The following is a 21,482-nucleotide window of genomic DNA, read 5'->3' as shown; positions in this document are numbered from 1 at the left end:
AGTTGCTGGATCAATTAACAAACTATTTGGTAATTATTTTGTTCCTTTCCACCCAAAGAATAATACATTTCTCAGTGTAGATGTCCACGTGGAACGCATCTCCCAGTTCCACGGCAATCACGCCGTCAAAGGTCAAATCTACTCCTAGAATCGGGTTTCATAGGACACGAGTGCACGTTGATACAAAATTATTGAGAGTGAGATTAACACACCGCACTTTTCTTTCCTCTATAAACCCTCAACTCAAAAGATCACTTCTTTTTCTTCGGAAAAAAAAAAGAAAAAAAAACAAGAAATTTGGGAAAAAAGAAAAATGGCTGTTAATCTAATGAGGAGGCTCTCAACCTCGAGGGGATTGATCAATTCGTTCAGAGAGGATCACAGCCGTCGATTTCCGATCGGAGCTTCTGGCGGGATCGCCTTGTACTACTGCAGCTCGCAAAACTCCACGGTGGTAATGACGATCTCTAGCTAATTTTCCTATCTGGGTTTTGTTTGATTTTTTCGAAAATGAAATGGGTCTGTCTGGGTTTTAGTTGTAATTGTTTAGTTTGATGAGTATTTTTAGATTTGATGCAATTTTTTAGGTTAATGGATGTTTTGAGCCTGTTTGTGATTCATTTTCATAGCTGTTTAGATCTAGTTACAGAAATTTACACACTTTACAGCTGAATGGCAAAATATTTCGACTTTAAATGAATCAACTTGGTGATTTGAGTGTGTGAAATGATTTTGGAAGTGCGTTGGTTTAAAAATTAAATGAGGTTAGAAGAGTGGATTTAAAATAAAATTTCTTTTTAATTTAAAAAAAAAAAATCTGGACTAATAAAAGTTTCTGTTATTTTGACAGTCTTATCTTGACGCACAAAGTGAACAAACTGCTGGCAAAACTGGTGAGTTATATTAGGCACAGATCTAGAGGCATTAGATATTGGAATTAAATAATGCAGAAAAAATTGGCGAGTTCGTACCATTTTTAGTTATGGAGATTTATTGGCTTTAAGGTCAGACAATTTAATATATTAAGCATATATCTAGAGACGCTAGATATTGAAATCTCAAATTATGCGGAAAATAAAATGGGTGGCTTCAATTTTTTTAATTATGGAGATTCGTTACCTTTATGTTCAGACTGTATTTAATATATTGGTAACAGATATAGAGGCATTAGATATTGAAAGCTTAAATTTTGCAGAAATAAAAATGAGTTACATGAAGTTGTTGGATGAAGTTTACCTGTATTATGTGGATAAATACCAACGGGACTATTTGATATAACTTAAAGGATTGGAGAAACTTAAAAAAAAGTTAAGTCTTTTGAGAGGCTTATTTTAAAATAAGAAGATTAAGGGACTGATATAAGGAAAACCCATGTTATGAGAGCCTGCAGCTATAATTCTATGTATGACATATGAGATTCTGCAGCTAGAATTTTACGTTTGTACAAGTACAAAGGTTTTGTGAACCAAAAGATTCGAAAGCATTTAAGAGACTGGAAAAACTTCATAAAAAAAATGTATTAAAAATGTGGTGTTAGTTGAAGTAGAACATGCAGTGCAGATTGAATTTCACCATAATGATTTCCTCATTCAAATAGATTCTGTTTCAATTTTGCATTTCTTTTTTCTCAACTTCCCATATTCCCTCCCTTCATGGGTTGGGGTTAAGTTGCATTTCAATCTTAAAAATAGCAAGCCTGCGAACATCCATGTTGAATAAAAATTTTCATTTCTTTGAGATGTAGTTCTCTTTCATGAGCCCATATGGATATACTCCTCTCGGTATATACTATTTCTTCCCGGTATATGCTACCATAAAGGTCCTTTCATCATCCGAAAGCACCATCCCTCTACCCGTGTCTATTTATTTAGGATCTAATTTAGCCAAATGGCATCCATGGATAGAGTAGCATTGCACCATTTTCATTCCCATCCCATGAATTTATGTCAAATGGTAGTAGTTCAAACACTACGCCTCATATTAGACAAGATGATTTTATTCAAGCACCCACTGTTTGTGGAATGCTTCTAGAGTTTTCTACCTGAGCTAATAGATTTCCATCAAGTGAAAATTTATGAAAGAAAATGAAGTGGGTATGCAAAGTTGGATGCTAACTGAGGGGACTGCATAATATCCATCACTACCAGTACCAAGTGAAACGGTTGCATAATCTTCTTTTATTTGTAGAAAGCATCTGTCTTGTTAACCTATGCATGCATTTTGGATGTGGGCAACATGTCGTGTTTATACACGGTGGGAAGAACTTGTGTCATGTGCTGTCTTTACTTACTGATTTGTTCAGATCTATTCAATTTCAGCACTCAACCCAGATAAGTGGTTGGAATTTAAGCTTCAAGAAACAGCAAGAGTCAGCCATAACACTAAGTTATACAGGTAATTGGTTTTCTTATTTTCTTCTTTTGTCTGGAACGTGGAAGTGAACCTGTATTTTCTGTGCGTGAAGTCGCTTTCTAGAAATTATTTGCTATTGTGGGCATTTGTGTTTAGTATCTTTCTCTGTAAACTTTTCTCTGGGCATGTTCAAATATAATGTTTGATTTTAGAAAGGTTTGTCTCGTCTTGGTATGTAAAGTTATGAGTCATATAAATAGAGACATCAACCATTTGGGAGATAGGTTTCCGTTCCTTTTTACAAGTAGAAGCATCTTTTTACATTTTCTTTGGTCATGCAAGATTTACTTTCTTTAACTAATTGCTAGTTTGCTTTCAACTTCTTGCAGGTTCACTTTTGACCCTTCTGTCGATTTGGGTCTTTATGTCGCTTCGTGTATCCTTACAAGGTATTATTTGGCTTATCTTGATCGTTGTTGTCAAACTGAGAATCTTTATTAATTGTTTATCCTGATTCCTGATATCCTCATTCAACATATGTTTCAAATTCGATTGTCATTTCATCTTAATATAACCTTGTTTTAAACGGTTTTTAATTTTGTATAATAATAGAAAATGATCTTATTTACATTTTAATAGGTTATACAAATAATATCTTATCCTGAATACAAGAAAAGATAAAAAATTGAGTGGTGATATTTAGATCAAGTTAAACCTTTTCCGATCATGCTATCTCTCATGGGCAAGGATACATGGAGACTGACACAACACACTCGCTTTACAAATTCTAAAGATTAACAAGTCTCAATGTGTAACATATGTCTCAATACACAACAACTTCATGATTTGAAGTTTATCTGCTATATAGCAATCAAATATGAATGATAACTTATTTGAAAATCATTCTATGTGAACTTCTCAAAAGTTTTTCCTAAACAATGGTCATAAAATTCATAAGCTAAAACAAATACTTTGTTATTTCACTAAAGCTCTCTGAATGAGTGGAGCACTATCTACAACTATTTAACTTCAGTATGGAAATTCGCTCACGAAGGAAAAATATATCACGTCGTACATGTAAGTCATTTATTGATGGAAGTAAAATACAGTGTAACTCAAGTGCTGGAAGCATGTATCCGTAAAATTCTTGTCCCATGCATGCCACAAATGTTTCCTTTAAGTTATTGAAATGCCACATGTCCATGTTAGAGATCTGTTGCCAGGAAACATGTGCCTAGGGTATATTGTAACGGTTAACTGATCCTAAAGGTTCTATCTATTAGCATGATTTCTGAAGCTAGCTGCCAAAAAGTATCTTTAATAGTTAGCTGATCACATATATTCTATCTGTTATGTTAGGTCAATAAAGGTTCTACCTTTAGCACTTATCTGAAGTTAGCTATGAAACTTTAAAGATTAGTGTTCAATGTTACACTAGAATTTTCTGGATCCTAGCAAAAAGTATCTTTAATAGTTTAACTGGTCACGTATATTCTCTCTGTTATGTTAGGCCAATAGTGTAAAGGTTCTACCTTTAACACTTATCTGAAGTTAGCTATGAAACTTTAAAGATCAAAGTTCCATGTTACGCAAGAATTTTCTGGATGCTAGCAAAAAGTATCTTTAATAGTTAACTGATCACATATATTTATCTGTTATGTTAGGCCAATAGTGTAAAGATTCTACCTTTAGCACTGATCTGAAGTTAGCTATGAAACTTTAAAGATTAAAGTTCAATGTTACATAAGAATTTACTGGATGCTAGCAAAAGGTATCATTAATAGCTGTGGAACTTGATAAGGCACTAACTAGTTTTTTCCTGGTGAGAAGTGCATTTTTATCAAAGGCCTCCATGAGAGGTGATCCCTCGAGGTTATTTCAAGAAAAGGTTGACCATGCATAAAATCTTCTTCTCAAACTTTTGAAATATTTACAAATAATTGGATATAATTAATTGATAGAGCGGCCGTAAAATTTGAGATGTAGTCCTGCCATAAAATTTGAGATGTAGTCATGCGTTTTTTTTCCAGACATTTTTAGAGGATGAAAAAAGATGTGAAATAAGTGATGCAGATAACCTTTTGTCAGTCCTGAAAGTAGATTTTCAAACTCAAAAATAGAACTGTCAATAGGTAGGATTTCTGTCAGACAAAGATTACAAAAAGAAAAGAGGAGTTTGAAGGTGTCTCAGGTGATGTATTTGATTGTGATAGGGGTCGTCATCGATTGGAAGTTTGTCCAACATATTGAGAATCTGTTTCTTGATCCAGAGGCAGCATGTGTGAAAGTCCACCTTATCATTTTAAAAGAAATTTGGACGAAATAAAATAATAATTAATAAGATAACCTTTGTATAAGTTCATTAGGAATTTCTCAGTCAAAAAACAATGTACATGATTGTAACAGTTTTTGCTATTAAGCCAAATCTTCTTGTTAGTTAAGTAGTTATAAACTAAAACTTCCTTGTTACATAATTGTGTTTTACTCTAGAGTTAACAAGTGGAGAAGTCCCGGTAAAACAAAATTTCGCTGCTTTTCTGTTCTCAAAAGAAGGAGAAATATCCATTATATCTAGTTCAGTCCTCTTTTGACACTTTCTTTCTCATAATCTTGACAACTCATTTGAAACATAAGAAAGGGTTCAAGTTAAGCTGAATTTAAACTTCGGATATTAAAGTATTGATGTTGAGAATGTTTCAGTATTTCCACATTAAAACAGGCCAAGCAGAATATTCGAAGGTTAAAATATATTTAATAGAAAATAAAGTGAGAATATCTTTAATAGAAAATAAAGTGAGAAGAATTTGAGAGTCAGCACTATTATGAGAAGAAATTGAGAGTCAGTAAGGCAAATGACTTGCTATAAAGATCTTGAGAAGTTCTAGCTCTGAAGGAATACCCCATGTTGCGTACATTTTGTTTGTGTGCCCATGCATGTGAAATTTTTTCTCAATTTTATTGGGTAGGGGTGTGTGGGGGCTGGGGGTGGGTGGTTGTGACCATCTTATGCAAGAATGAAAAGGAGGAATTACTAAGATGTCACTCTGAAAGAAATGAAAATCACAGGTTCATTTCACCAATATTTGCTATAAAAATGATAATTATTTGCATTCAGCGTGTGACCTGCCAAATAAAATGCTTATCATTCTAAACAAATTTGCCAGCAATCAAATAACTAAAGACATCAACTATCCAAATATGAACGTGGTGCTGATATTAGAATGAGGAAATCATTGACTAAGGCAAGTTCCCACAAAACATTTTTAACTACCATCCGTTGCGCAATCTTAGCGAAGATTTCCTTATTGACAAATGCAATCTGAATGGTATAGCCATCATAAAAAATACCCGAAGCCTTTTTTCTCACTTATACAAAGCACTAAATGTTAAATGCAAGGAACATTTAATATTAATTTACATGGCATCATTCGTATAAAGGAAATAGTTTTGACAATTTTAAGCGTCTTACTTTTTCATGATTGCCAAAAAATATGAAATGACAATTGATGAATGTATCTACTTTTCTATGTTTTCAAGAGTAGCTTTCAATTATGTGCTTGAATACTGAGATGTGGGGTTCAGATAGAGATAGTATGGATATGATTGGAGAAGGATCATAAGCGGAATCCTATGTGGACATCAACATTATTGGTTAATGCTTTTGTTTTTGCACATTTATTTGTCATTTTCTATTCTATTTTGTTTGGACTTGATAATTAACAAATTTGTAATACAAAATAAAACAATGTTATAAGAAACAAATTTGTCATCTATTCTAAGTCAATGTTGATTACAATTTACAGGGTTCCCATTGGAGGAGAGACAGAAGAAGGAAAGAAGAAATTTGTAATCCGCCCGTGAGTTTATTGTCCTTTTCTTTTTACACAGTATTGCTAATATGAAACTTGACAATGTTGAACATGTTAGAACATTTTGGATGAGTGTGTATACTTCTTCTAGGAGGATTCTTTATCTTGAAATTGGTTCTTAGCCTCAGATGAGTTGATAGATGCATTAACTTTTAAATGAGGAGCAAAGGAATTGGGCAATGAAGAGTTTGCACAACTACCACCTGTTTACTTGACATCCCCCGGAGTGAACTATTTAATGATTTTTTTATATTTTAGTCTAGTTTCAGTTATATTTTATCACTTATGAACCTAAACAGAACCGGATAACATGTAAGTTGTTTTTCGAAGGCTGAAATGAAAACTCTAAAAAAAAAAAAAAAACTAAAGTTAGAGTCTTAGACAAGTTAGAGTCTTAGACAAAGTGATGAGTTTTAACAATATCTAGACCTGAGGCTGGAGGATTTGCTGAATCTGATCTATTTAATCCAAAGTTGAAGCTGTTGTGTGTCATCTTAATAACTGTAACAGCCAATTAGTATTCTATTGTAACTGGGTTAATACAGTAAAGTACTATATGATGATCTGACTCTATTAAGATGTATCACATTCTTATGATATGATTAGTGTTGTTTCCTTCCTATGTTTCTCTAACTCTAATTAAACATTGTACACTAATCTGCCTTATATCAGGCTTATTTTATTACTCTTAATATATATGATCGGTTGACCTTAATAAATGTTATAGTCTTAGAGCTGTTGTCACATTTTCAGGTATACTCCCATATCAGATCCTGAATCCAAGGGTTACTTTGATTTATTGATCAAGGTATGTCTTCGGCTGAATGGGTTTACATAAATTTTTTTCCCCTCACTCTTTTCATAAGTACCTTCAGGTCAGCACTTAATCAATAGAATTTCATTACAATCATGTTGTTACTTTCAAGACAGCATTGGGTTTTATGATTATATTGAAAAGTATCACGTGCCTTTATTTTCTAAATCTTTATCCAGGTTTATCCTGAAGGAAAGATGAGTCAGCATTTTGATAAATTAAAACCAGGCGATGTGGTTGAAGTTAAAGGGTGATTTTTATATGAGCTTTGAACCTATTATTTCAATAGGAGCTGAAAGCTTTTTGCTTATTAAACCATGCATCTCATCATCTGCTACAGGCCAATTGAAAAGATCAGATATAGCCCGAACATGAAAAAGAAAATTGGCATGGTAAGACAATTATATTTGCAAAGCTGCATTATTAAATTCTCTAATTGTTAGTTTTTTAAGTGTTATATATTTTTTTCTGAGGGGAAAAAGATGACCAGGTATGAAAGCCTTTGCATTGCCTTCCTCAATTACAAAGCCATTCTAACTGTGATTTTGTCCTGAAGAACACAAAATCTTCTCGGCGGTTCACACGCCTAATCTAAATGCCCTTTTCTTCCTCTCGCTAATTCTCATTCCCTAGCACTACTATTTGATGAAATACTTTAGGAATCTTCAGTAAACCACTTAACAAATAGAGAGCCTTTTTATCTCCTTCAGTTTGAATGCTTAAAGATAAAACTTCAAATTGACTATTAATTTGTTTTCTCATTTAGTTTCATGCCCCCCCTAGTTAAATATTTGATTTGAATGTTTTCTCATTTGAGATCATTTAGGAAAGACTCACATGTAAAATAGTGAAGATTTTCTTCTATTAAAATTTGACACGTCGACTCCTGAGTAGTTTTCTTATTTGTAATAGATTCATGTTTATTTATTCATGAAGGTTAGGCATGTTTGGCCTTCGTGAGGAAACAGAGTTATGATTATTTCTTTTACTATTTTATTCTTGAGTTTCTTCCTTCTAAAACTTCAGATACGTGGATAAATGAAACTACATGTTTAAACATAATTTTTTGGAATGGCCTTGTCCTTCTGTCTCTATTTTGGAGGACTACCGATTCTGGCTTCTTCCCTGTCTGAATACAGCATAAGAGTAGTTTAGGAGATAATGCTTTAGGTTTTCCGATTTACTACTTCAGACATCCTGCCAAAGATTCCAGCATTTATTCCCTGTGTGTAATATCACCTGAAGTGAACTTGTTTTGTGTCTGATAGTGAAACATATATAAATTTAACCTATGTTACCTAGGTACTTCTAATTTGAAGCCGCACCCATAACCGTAACCAAACTCCTTGGACACTCCTTGCATATACACATACATTTATTCGGGCATATACTCCATTATACAATACATGTTTTAATTTAAAACACTTGTTAAAACATTTTATGGATCCACTTCTTGAAACTTGTTGGACATAGGTCAAGTTCCAAATCATGATTATGAAGGGTCATTTGGATGTCTAGCTCCAAAAACTATATTTTCCAATTTTTAATACACATAATAAAGGAAACATGATATTGTTAAAGGAATTTTAGTTCTCATCTTTGTTATATAAGTTATTAATTTCAATATATAATATATGTGTAATAAATATTTATAGTCTTGTCCCAGTACCCTATCTTTTACAAATTTTCCGTGTCCCGTACCCGTATCCATGCAACATAAGAATCATACTGGCTATCATCATATATATTATAATATATATCTATATATATATATAATATATATTATATATATATTATATATATATAATATATAGAGAGAGAGAGAGAGAGAGAGAGAGAAATGCGTATGCTTGGTACCAAACACAAAAAGTTATGATGGTAGTAGACGGTGAACATAATCCCCTCCACTCATTCAATATGATTGCATATCCCATGCACTGCCTCAAACCGCATGTGATGTATCCCCCATTTGAGATGAGTGGAGGGCGATTGTGCCAGCCTCACTGACCACGCACAAAATTGTGCTTGGACCAAGCATACCCATATCTCTGCGTCTTCTCTCTACTCTATATATATAATACTATATATACTATATATATTATATATAGAGAGATATATATATATATAATATATATCATACATATATTATATATATATATAATATATAGGAGAGAGCGATGAGAATATATGGGTATGCTTGCGTACCAAGCACTAAATTTTGTGCGCGTGGTAGTGAGGCTGGCACAATCCCCTCCACTCATTCAAATGGGGGACCACAATTCACATGGTTGAGGAGTTGCATGGGGCGCATATGCAACCATTTGAATGAGCTGGATGGATATCATATATAGTATGATATATATATAACGTATATAGATATATATATAATATATATATATATATTATATATATCATATAGGAGAAGGAGAGACGATTCCGGAAGAGACGAGAGATGAGAGAGAGCAGAGAAATATGGCTATGCTTGGCTAGCCAAGCCACAAATTTTATGTTTGATATGAGGGTGGCCATAATCCCCGTGCCACTCATTCAATTGGGGAGCCACATTCAAATGGGTTGAGCGAGTGCCATCGGGGATACTGCAACCATTTGAATGAGGGGGGGGCATTATGTCATTCTCACACCAAGGCATAACCCAATTTTCTCCTCATATATATATACATATATATATATATAATATATACATATATAACATATATATATATATATATATATATATATATATATATATATAATATATATATATATAAGGAAAATGAAGAGTGTGGTAACCATTTCTGAAATACTGGGGCAGTGGGCAAATTCCAGAGGACTAGAGGACAACTCTAGGCCTTAACTTTTAACACTTCTTATAGAAACACTATGCAGTTTTGTTTGGGCGCATTTGTATTTTAAAATGCAGGCCATTTAAGAGTCTGGAATTTATGTAGGCAAACACATAGACATTGTTGGAGTACAGGTATTATTGATTACTGTGTCACTTTGGGGGATAATGTTGGACCTTTAACCCTTCTCTGTCACATTGATACACATCATGGAGGAGTATACATTTCACAATGTAGTTCCCGGGCACATACATTATGGAGTTTATTGGTTGTATACATTGTTTTAAATATCTCCAGTTTATTTGATAATACCAACTGATATATCCTTTCATAAGACTTGCCGCAAAACGATATGGTCATAGTATCCTTTGCCTCTTTTTGGCAATTTTTGGGTGATATATCCTTGACATTGGCCAATATATCAGGCGATATTTAGGCAGTATGTCCTTTTAAAATTTTTTGTAATTGGTTTAAGCAAAAATTCCATCTTTATAAAGTTTTTTTAGCAAGTTATAGTAGGCTCTTTTCCTTAATTAAGTTTCTACAATTTGTTAGTTGTCATAAACATATATTATTTACATTTTTGTATGCTAAAATTTTATTGTATTTAGATTACAGTATAGGACATTATATTACATACATCATTTGATATGACACTCCGATATTTACTACATATCCCCGATATCCTCAATCCGATATGGATTTTGGGCATCCTATATTTCCCCGATATCCGATATTTAAAAACTTGGGTATATATTATATATATATATATAGATCATATAATATATACTATATTATATTAATATATTATAGCAGTAATGAGTAAAGAGCTATCAGCTCTTCTCCCTGCGTGAGCTGACAGGTCATGACATTTGGGGCCTCCTACTAGTCATATCGGTGTGGGGCTCACATGTTATACACTGGCAACTCACGGGGAGAAAGCTGCCAACTTCTCTCAGCATCCTCATAATATATATATATAATATATATATAAAATATATATATAATAGTTATATAAGATGTGTGTTCGGGTGTGTTGGTTGTCTGCTGTTGAACGTGTTGTCGGTTTTTTTGTGTCCGGTGTTCAGCTTATGGTTGACGTTCCGTTTTGTCCGTGTGATTAATATATATAATATATATAAAAGTATTATATATATATAATGGTTGGTTGTTTGGTTATAATCATATGAACAACACCGCAAAAAATTGCTCCTCTAGATACTATTCCTGTAAAACAAGTGCTTACAGTGCTGTCTTTAATTTATCAGATTGCAGGTGGCACTGGGATCACACCAATGTTGCAGGTTATCAAGGCGATTGTAAAAAATCCTGAGGACTGCACTCAGGTATCTTGTCCTTTTATATCCCTGTTTGCAACTGCCATCACTTATGGAAATGTTTCCCAGTCTATTGTTTTTATGATGCAATAACCATGATTGGTACTGTATTTGCTACCACTTTTTTATCTTTATTTAAACAAATTATTCTCTTCACCTTAAAAGTTCAGTAGAATGATTCAGTAGCATAGTGGAGTCTAATTATATTAATGTACCATGTATGCAATGTTGTACATTGTTTATTATATTTCTACCATTAAATTCTTCTCTGCTAATAAAATCCTTCATTTCGAGCAGAAATTCTATACGTAGTAACACACCTTGTTCACTACAAGTGATTCGTTATAACTTTTGTCAGCAGTATTTCTTTGGTATGAAACTCTGGGCATTTATGGTGCAGACCTTGCTTTTTGCAGGTATCATTGCTTTATGGTAATGTATCACCAGATGATATTCTATTAAAAGCAGAGCTTGACAGACTTGCAGCTAGCTATCCAAATTTCAAGGTTACGTAAGGAAAACTTTACTTAAATCGACATAAAATTTAATTCTGTGTTTTATCTGAAAGTTTCTTCTTTTGATGGCAAAATATTCTAGGTGTTTTATACTGTTGATAACCCATCCCAAAACTGGAGAGGAGGTTCAGGCTTTATATCAAAAGATATGGTTTTGAAGGGCTTGCCTGGTCCTGGGGACGACACGCTCGTACTTGTGAGTTGCAATTGTCAAGATATAGAAAAACTTTTGTTTTTCTTTCCTGTTTTAAAGTTGTTAACAGAATATCCTTTTTTCATTATGGTGGGTTATATCTTATAGGTTAATTTGCAGATAACGAACCTCATCTACATGTCCAATTGCAGTTACCACCCCTGAATTTGCATTTTGAGGAGAACAAATTGGTGATGAACCCCCTTCTCTGTTATGATTGAGGGGTGGTAAGTGCTAGTAAAATTGTTGAGGGGTGGTAAGTGCTACTGAAGTATAGATGTGGGGAGTTATCTGTAATTTACCCATCTTATTATGGGAGTTTCAGAACTCGCGTAAAGAATTTTAAAACAAATTTGGATTGTGGGTCAAAAGTGTGTTGGCTCTTCAAGCTCATGTTAATGTTTTTATACAGGTATGTGGCCCTCCAGGATTGATGGATCACATATCTGGAAATAAGGCAAAGGATTATACGCAAGGCGAGGTATGAACACATTTCTTCATTACAACCTTTTCTTATTCAGCAGATTGAACTTGGAAAACCAAAGAGCTAAGAAAACCAATATTTAAATGACGTGTTTTTAAGTTGTCCCAGTTTGATATACGGGTTAATTGTGGATAGACCCCTCCTCTTGGTTTGTCATTGTGGATAGACCTCCTGAGTGAAATTTTTGACACTGTGCCCTTGGAGAGAGAGCTGTTTTTTCACGATTAGATCCTAAGGGTAAGAGTCAAAATTTCAGTCATCGGATCTATTCACACTAATAAAACCAGAGGGTTGGTAAATTCAAAACAACGATACTGCAGGGGTTCTATCCGAAATTAACCTTTAATATATTGGGCAAACTTTAATTACTACACATTTTTTTCTGGTGCTTTTCAGCTTTCAGGGGTACTCAAGGAGTTGGGTTACACTGCAGAAATGGTGTACAAGTTCTGAAATATCCTTTGGTGGTGAAGGGACAAGCTTTGGTTGAGCTCTTAGTTATTTTCCATCTCGCAAACAATTGTAACCTGTGATCTTTAGTGGATTCCTGCAATAAAATTTTGACGCTGGTTGGATGAATGCTAAACGAAGAAACAAGAGGTGAATAAATAGTCTGATCTTTAGATCAACTTTGTGCGTTGGTTGTGTTGTTTATTTCATTTTTGTGAGCCTCACATTTTTTCGCGATCAATGGAGCATATTTTGTTGGCTGGTACTTATTTTGATTTTTCGCTTCAAGGTTGTAATCAACCGTTGGTGAATATGATTCAACCAATGCTTTTTGTATGTTGGACAAGGATTCTGAGATGGTATAATTTCTGTTGCATGCGAGTTAGTGAGACCTATATTGACTTGCACCTGGTATTTCCTACTTCGCTTAGACATTCGAATTAAAATAGTTCAGGCGGTTATCTGCGACAATCCTCAAGATTCAGCGGGTTTTTCTGAAATTAACCCTACCCATACACTAGATGGGGATTACATATATCTATCAACCAAATCTGTGAATCACCAACAGCTTGCTCAACAAATTATTTTAGACTTGCTGTTGTAGAACTAGATGAATGAATGCCATAACCCTGGTGTTTTCAACTTATAGACTTTATAGCACATTTGAAGCAACCACCATGAAAGCAACTTATTTTGATAAACATTAGCTGGCTCTTTTTCACATACAACAGAATAGATTTGTTCAACCACTCGACCAAGTGGCATAACAAAAGATATGGTCGCTTGTCATAAGGCTACTATGCCCAAAATTCCTCAGAAACAATAAAAGAATGTGAGGATAAAAGCCTGCACTGCTAAAATTTCAACTTAGCATCTGACATGCTTGGTAATGTACAAATGACTGAAAACATGGTGATGAAATAACAAGCAGCAGCCTCAAGCTAAAGTCTGATGTTGGATACATAAATCTTATGCACAAATTTTCAAAACCAACCCATTTGATGTTTTAATTGCAAAAAACGACCCGTTTCAGATTTATTTAGAGAAACCGACCTGGTTTCAGCACTGTCGCTGAAACCAGGTCGGTTTTTCTAAAAAACCTTCCGAAACTTCACGGGAGTTCAACTCCCGTGAAGTTTAGTATGTTTTTAAACTTCACGGGAGTTGAACTCCCGTGAAATTTATTACACTCATTAAACTCCACGGGAGTTCAACTCCCGTGGAGTTGCAGGGTAAAATCCGCAGCGAGTAGCTCGCTGTGAAATTAGCCTGCAGCTTCACGGGAGTTCAACTCCCGTGAAGCTGCAGGCCAGATTTTCCAGCGAGTAGCTCGCTGGCGAATTTACCCTGCAGCTTCACGGGAGTTGAACTCCCGTGAAGCTGCGGGCTATATAACCGCAGCGACATAACCCCCCTCGCCTCAGTTCTCTCGTCCCCGCAACCGCCCCCAAACCCTAACCTCTCTCCGCCGCCGTCCACGGTCGTTTCCAACCCCAGCCCCCAAATCCGACCGCCGACCATTGATTCCAGCCAGCACTCCTTTCCGACTGTTTGCCCTTGATTCCGACCGCCGGAAACAGTCAACTTCGCCGGATTTTCGACAATTTGAGGGTAAATTCCCTCCCAAATTAGATTTTCTCTAATTTCTTGTAATTTCTCGCTATTTTAAATTGGTGATAATGTAGAGAAAATTATATTTTTTAGAATTTAATTGTGAATTATTTATGAATTTTGTGAAGAAAACTTAAATAATTTTGTCGATTTAGAGGGTAAATTATCAATAATGTAAAAAATAGTGTTAATACATATGTATGACATCTAATTTATTTTAAAAAAATTGTGTTATCAATAATTTTGTCGATTTGTGAATTTCATTATGAATAAGTTATGAAATTAGTGCTATATGTGAAATTATAAAAAATCTAAAAATTAGTGCTATATGACATCAATTAGATTTGAGAATTTAATTGTGAATTTTATGAATTATGTGAAGAAAACTTAAATTATTTTGTCGAGTTAGAGGGTAAATTATCAATAATGTAAAAAATAGTTTTGGTACATATGTATGACATCGGTATATGAATTTGTAAAAAATTATGGTTCCCTAAAATTGATATATGATTTAATTTTAAGTAACAATAAATTTTTAGAGTTTTTTCGTGTAATATTGATCTTGATTGTTTTACTCTTCAGAGGTAATGATGAACGATCGAATCGTAATTTTGTGTTCGTATGATGGGAAAATTAAATACCTCGAAAATAATATGCCCGTTTATGAAGGAGGTACGACGAGACTATTGTTTATAACAAAATCGTGTACTTTCGATGAGTTGGTTAATGAATTGCACAAACTTACATTAACCAACTCACGTGAGTATCACCTTAATGTTATTTGTAATTATCCTGTCGTGGAGAACATGACAAGCGACATTCAAATATCAAGTGACTACGATATGAGTCTAATTAGAGTCTTACATGACGAGAAGCGTTCGATTGAATTGTTCATTGAAAAACATCAAAGGAATTTGGGCAAATCGTTGAATTATGATGAAATGTATTCCTACATGTTGGAGGACCCTGATGTTGATTCCGTTGGCTTTTTATCTCCTCAACAAGATGAAGGTTGGACACAATCACAACATATGAGCGGTCCTTCGCTTGTGGGCACTTCGAATGCGGTCGATACTAACACGGGAGTTCAAGAAGATAATGCAAGTGTTGAATCTGAGAATGATGATGAAGAGGAGGGCTTACAAATTGATAGCATGACCTTGATAGATCGTGATGAAGGGGACAACCACCACATTGACGGGTGTTATGCTAATAATGAGTATGTTGTCTTAGAGGATCCGCCGCCCGATGAACTTCAAGGAGAAGAATGGATCGATAACTCCGTGATGGAAAGTGTTCCTATTGACACTAATAGCGGTCATGATACACAGGGCGAGGACTTCTCATTCGTGAAGGGAGATCTATATGAGAGCAAGGAGAAATTGATCCATACGCTTCGCTTGTACGTCATTGCAAAAAATGTCAAGTTTAGGCCAACAAAAAATAATACTACAAGCTATAATGCGGTTTGTTTCTATCGCAAAGATGGCGATGATGAAGATATTGATGGACACCACGACGGCAATGCGAAATGTCCGTGGAAGCTTAATTCACGCTCCGGTGTAAGAGTAGGCGGGCAATTCAAAATCACGGCGTACAACAGACTCCACACTTGTAGCAATCCTCGATTAGAGATGAATAACAAGAATGCATCCTCTTCCTTCATATATCGATTGATTTTACCGCATCTGAGGGAGGATTTTGATCTAAGGCCGAAAGATATTCGTCTTCTAGTGCAAAAAGCCACCAACTTGGATGTATCATATCACAAGTGTTGGAATGCTAGGAGGAAGGCGATGATAAAAATATTCGGTGATTGGGATAAATCGTATGAGATCTTACCTCATTATCTTGAAGCACTCAAAAGAAAAAATCCAGGAACTGTCTACGAAGTATCTTCGGACCCCGTTGATGGCGGAGATCGGTGGTTCACCGGTGTATTTTGGGCATTTGGGCCATGTATTAAGGGGTTTCGATATTGTCATCCTCTTCTTAGCATTGATGGCACCCACTTATACAGCAAGTACAAAGGAGTTTTGCTTGTTGCCACCGGAGTTGATGCGGATGGCGGTTTGTTTCCTTTGGCGTTTGCAGTGGTTGATATTGAAAACACAGAGAATTGGGCGTGGTTTTTTGCATGCATTAGATATCATATCCCTAGTGTGGGTACACGACCGATTACATTCATATCTGATAGGATGAAAGGAATTCTAAGAGCACTCCAACGTCATTTCCCAGAGCCACATGTACATCGTTATTGCTTGCGACATATTAGGGACAACTTCAAGAAGAAATTTGGAAACGGTCAGGTTCAAGATCTTCTTTGGCAAGCCGGCTGTGCAACAGAAAAATTAGTTTATGACCAAATACGAGAGAGGATTAAGTTTATCTCCCGAGCTGCACATGATTGGATCGAAACTAGTTTGGGACCACACAATGTTGATAAGTGGGCTTTATGTGAAGATGGCGGGAGACGGTTCTGTATGATGACTACGAACGCTTCAGAGAGTTTCAATGGCGTGCTCAGGGGAGCACGCGGTATGCCAATACAGTCACTAGTTGCTAAAACATTCTACAGACTTAATAACTTCTTTCTACGACGTCGCGAACTTGGTGAAAATATCCGCTCGGAGCTCACACCGAAAAATGATGAAATGTTAGCGGCTCGGATTGTACAAGCTCGATCCTTTCATGTCGTAAGATACAGTTTTAATGAATGGGAAGTCATTGAGGGAATATCACATAGAGAAAATCGCTCTTATAAAGTTAACATGTTAGTGGATCACTCGTGTACGTGCACTTGCAACGTACCGCAATTACAATGGATTCCTTGTTCACATGTTGTCGCGGCTTGTTCTGATCTACAAGGTGGTGCGAGGATTTCACACTATGAGTTCGTCGAGGCTTGGTATTCTACTTACAACTATCGACAAACATACAAAGAGTGTTTTCATCCACCATATGATAGTCGATATTGGACATAAGGCGGGCCACTGATATTGCCTCATTTGTATAAAAGGTCGGCGGGGCGCCCTCGTTCCGTACGAATTAGAAATTGTATGGATGACGGTCGTGAAGGAGTTAGGAGGAGAAATAAGTGTAGTAGATGCGATCAACTGGGCCATAAGAAAAATAATTGTCCAGTTAGGATTAGGCGTTGATGTTGTAATTTGTAGCGATTTCGATCTATGTTATATAAATTTAATGTTTGGTTTCAAGTTATTGCTTTCTTCACGTTGCGCATTCGTTTGTTGTTTATATATAACTAGATGAGTATTTTAACAAAAAAGATCTAACACATTGAGCATTGTCTTCTAATATAATTCTCAGTTATATTCATTATGGATTCGGGACCGAGACGCCCCGATGTTTTGACTCTCCAGGCGAGCCACGTTTCAGATTATATTGGCTCAGGACAGGTAAAACATCTTTTGTATATGCTAGTTAGCATTGGCACTAATTTTAATTTTTCGCATTATACTTAATTAATTCTTTTTTTACGTGCAGCCCGTACCTGATATCACCATGATCGAGCATTCCCAGAGCCATTCATCTTGGGTCATTGAGGATGAGAGAGTTCTAGCGCTGATCTCTCAGGCTGGTTTTCGGGAGTGCTCGACGGTTCGATATATCAGGCTTGATTGGCCGCTTATCACTGCTTTGATTGGTGGAGGCCAGAGACCAACACCTTTCACATGCATATAGGGAAGTGCACCATCACTTTACAGGACGTGGCCGTCATTCTTGGGCTCCGGATCGATGGGCTGCCAGTTACGGGCATCGATGATCATAGTTGGCCCGAGGTATGTGCCCGACTTCTTGGACAGGTTCCCGACTTAAGGAGTGGTGCGATGAAGCTATCGTGGCTTCGTCAGACATTTCAGGGCGATATACCACAGGATGCCGATGATGAGACGCTCCAGTTTCATGCTCGTGCATACATATTGCACATGATAGGGTGCGTGCTTTTTCCGGATGCGAGCAAGACTCTCGTACATGCACGATGGCTGCCACTGCTGGAGGATTTTGGTGTATGCGGCGCACTATCGTGGGGCAGTGCGGTGTTGGCATATTTGTATCGAGAGTTGAGTAGAGTATCCCTGATGCAGAATAAAGAATTCAAGGGATGCTGCACATTGATACAGATTTGGTCATGGGAGCGCATTCATATTGGACGCCCTACTTTACTTGTGCACCGTGACCTATAGGGGAAGTTTCCTTTGGCGTACATGTATATTTGTACACACAAATTTTATTCGCACTGAATTTGTACTTATATATTCTCTATTCTGCATATAGGTATAACGTGCGGTATGCTAAGTACCGATCAGCGACGCGCCATCGTGAGTTTTACTAAAATGAGCTTGATGGTCTCCAACACGAACAGGTAAATATAAATCTCAAGTCGTTATGAATATTATAGTTTTGTTGTTGATACTGATAAATTTTTTATTTTATTTCAGTTCAAGTGGAGACCCTATACACCGCCGGAGCTGGATATGCATTCTCTTGCACCCATCTGCCGAGATAGTCCCGACTTGTGGAGAGCGAGAGTTCCATTGATTTGTTGGGAGATCGTGGAGATGCATGTCCCTGACCGTGTGCTACAACAGTTTACGCTCTCTCAGCATGTACCAGATCCTGTTGAGCAGATCTCTCGTTGGCGGCGACCTACTTCGTACCATAACGACTGGGCCGTAGTTCGTGCGGCCTACATAGACAGGTGGGCTCACAGGTGGGGTTTCATCCAGGATACGAGGCCCACGGCTGTTGACTACACCGCATATATGGGTTGGTATTGGGATATCACACGTAGATGGATCACACGTGACCCACAGCCCTTAGCTGGACACATGCCACGGCCACCGACAGACAGTTACATCCCTAGTGGGATGAACGAGAGAGATTACGTAAGTTTCTAAGCTAAATTATAATATTTTTTCTTGAGTTGGTACTTTGAACGAGAGAGATACGTAAGTTTCTAAGCTAAATTATAATATTTTTTTTCTTGAGTTGGTACTTAATAAATTATTTACCTCACAGGTCCATGCTTTTGATAGCATTCAGGTTGATATTGATGCGACCGTGCCTGAGATTCAGGATCAGGTGGCGTTAGGGCTCCTCGGCAGGATCAAGAACATAGCGCAGGTGTTTCATAAGACTCACGTCGACGAGTTCGCAGGCCGTGTCTTTTTGCGTATTGTTTGATTCGTGCGTGTTTAAATAATATATATATTACAGTAATTATTGTCAACAGATAAATAGTTGTATATATGAGTTAAATAGATAGATGTATGCATGATGTGCATGTTTTTTGTAAAACCTGCAACTTCACGGGAGTTCTCCCGTGAAGTTGCAGTGCAAATTTCCCAGAGAGCGATTCTCTGGGAAATTTGGCCTGTAACTCCACGGGAGTTCAACTCCCGTGGAGTTTTAACAATAGAACAAACTCCACGGGAGTTGAACTCCTGTGGAGTTTAATGAGGGTAATAAATTTCACGGGACTTCAACTCCCGTGAAGTTTAAAAACGTACTAAACTTCACGGGAGTTGAACTCCCGTGAAGTTTCGTAAAGTTTTTTATCGAAACCGACCTGGTTTCAGCGACAGTGCTGAAACCAGGTCGGTTTCTCTAAATAAAACTGAAACGGGTCTTTTTTTCCTATTAAATGCTGAAATAGGTTGGTTTTGAAAATTTGTCCGGGGATCATACTAAAGTTTTTTTTTCAAAAATCGACCTGGTTTCAGCGACAGTGCTGAAACCAGGTCGGTTTCTCTAAATAAATCTGAAACGGGTCTTTTTTTGCAATTAAAACATCAAATAGGTTGGTTTTGAAAATTTTATGGACAAATTTTCAAAACCAACCCATTTGATGTTTTAATTGCAAAAAACGACCCGTTTCAGATTTATTTAGAGAAACCGACCTGGTTTCAGCACTGTCGCTGAAACCAGATCGGTTTTTCTAAATCTTATTGAGCACTGTTAAAAGTCTCCATGAAAAAAAAAAAACAAGAGAGTGCAAACTGTCAGTAGGAAGATAATATTCAGAGATCATGCTTAAACTGAAACCCTTCCACCAACCAAATCTCATTCAACCTACTATTCATAGTTATACATAAAACATTAGCAAAGTGTTGAAATAATCCCACATGGTAAAAGCTGCAAAATTACAATGTAGGAGAAGCCGAACTGTAGCCAAGAACCCGACCAAATGCTCCAGGAGAATGTTATACCATATTCCAATTGTAAAAGCTGCATGCGTGACCAAAAACAAACAGATGCACTGTACAAAAGGGAACAACATGCCCACTCAATGAAACAAAAAATGTAAGAGTCTAATTCATATAACCACCACCTATAATTCATCTGTCTTCAGAAGTAATGTTGTATCCAAACAACAGCTGAGAGCCTCATGACAGGCTTATGAAGAGAGCATTTTTATGAGTTTTTCATGAAGGACATCTTCATCAACATCATCATCATCATCATCATCATCGCCTACAAATTCACTCTCATACCCATTGCTCCCTTTCCTGAAAGTTTCTCTACGCCCCAGTTCCTTATCTCCACTAATTGCATTGTGCTCTCCCCCAGGAACAGATCTTTTTTCTTTCAAAAGTTCATTTAAAGGTTTTGGGCCCTCAAAGTCTTTGGACCAAGGCCTTCTAGGGTTTCGAGGAATATGGTCTCCACAGCTCTCCTTGCCATCTACTTCCTTAGCTCTCATTTTCTCTTCTTTTATCTGTGCAAGAGTCTTAGGCCCAGAAAAATTAGCACCAGTGGACTTAATTAGTGACGATTCTGTCCTTTCAGGAACAGGTCCCCGTGAAATCTCAGAGAATAAAACTGGTGGAGGCTTTCTAATTCTCCGATTTTCCCTCTCCCTTAGCCTCGGTCGAGGATGCCTAATAGACTGGGACTTGCCTGACCAACCTCTCCTCTGGAAATCCCTCAATGCAGCAGACTCACTATCGTTATGTGCTGAAACTTGCATGTTATCATGAAATGAAGGCC

General features: G+C 36.5%; 2 protein-coding genes across 2 annotated transcripts in view; one reads left to right on the top strand and one right to left on the bottom strand.

Annotated features, from left to right (window-relative positions):
- Positions 252–13,193, top strand: LOC109844870 (NADH-cytochrome b5 reductase-like protein). The gene is made up of 13 exons (XM_020414039.1): positions 252–454; positions 851–893; positions 2,319–2,394; positions 2,742–2,801; positions 6,156–6,209; positions 6,975–7,029; positions 7,215–7,285; positions 7,376–7,427; positions 11,147–11,224; positions 11,632–11,721; positions 11,813–11,926; positions 12,336–12,404; positions 12,804–13,193. The coding sequence occupies exons 1-13, from the start codon at positions 314–316 to the stop codon at positions 12,858–12,860; spliced, it is 960 nt and encodes a 319-aa protein (XP_020269628.1). The 5' UTR covers positions 252–313; the 3' UTR covers positions 12,861–13,193.
- The window catches only part of LOC109845881 (zinc finger CCCH domain-containing protein 34-like), a 9,128-nt gene continuing 8,535 nt past the window's right edge, over positions 20,890–21,482 (bottom strand). The window contains exon 4 of the mRNA XM_020415132.1: positions 20,890–21,449. Within this exon, the coding sequence (XP_020270721.1) occupies positions 20,890–21,449 (560 nt within the window). The remainder of the gene's footprint in view (positions 21,450–21,482) is intronic.

Source organism: Asparagus officinalis, chromosome 6, assembly GCF_001876935.1.
Source record: "Asparagus officinalis chromosome 6, Aspof.V1, whole genome shotgun sequence".
Taxonomy (NCBI): domain Eukaryota; kingdom Viridiplantae; phylum Streptophyta; class Magnoliopsida; order Asparagales; family Asparagaceae; genus Asparagus; species Asparagus officinalis.
This window is presented reverse-complemented; position numbering and strand designations above follow the sequence as displayed.

Bases quoted from the DNA above. Each gene is read 5' to 3' on its own strand.
- LOC109844870 (XM_020414039.1), top strand. From the start codon at position 314: ATGGCTGTTAATCTAATGAGGAGGCTCTCAACCTCGAGGGGATTGATC. The intron at 11,927-12,335 runs GTGAGTTGCAAT...GTTTTTATACAG, and splicing joins GGGACGACACGCTCGTACTT to GTATGTGGCCCTCCAGGATT. The intron at 12,405-12,803 runs GTATGAACACAT...GGTGCTTTTCAG, and splicing joins AGGATTATACGCAAGGCGAG to CTTTCAGGGGTACTCAAGGA.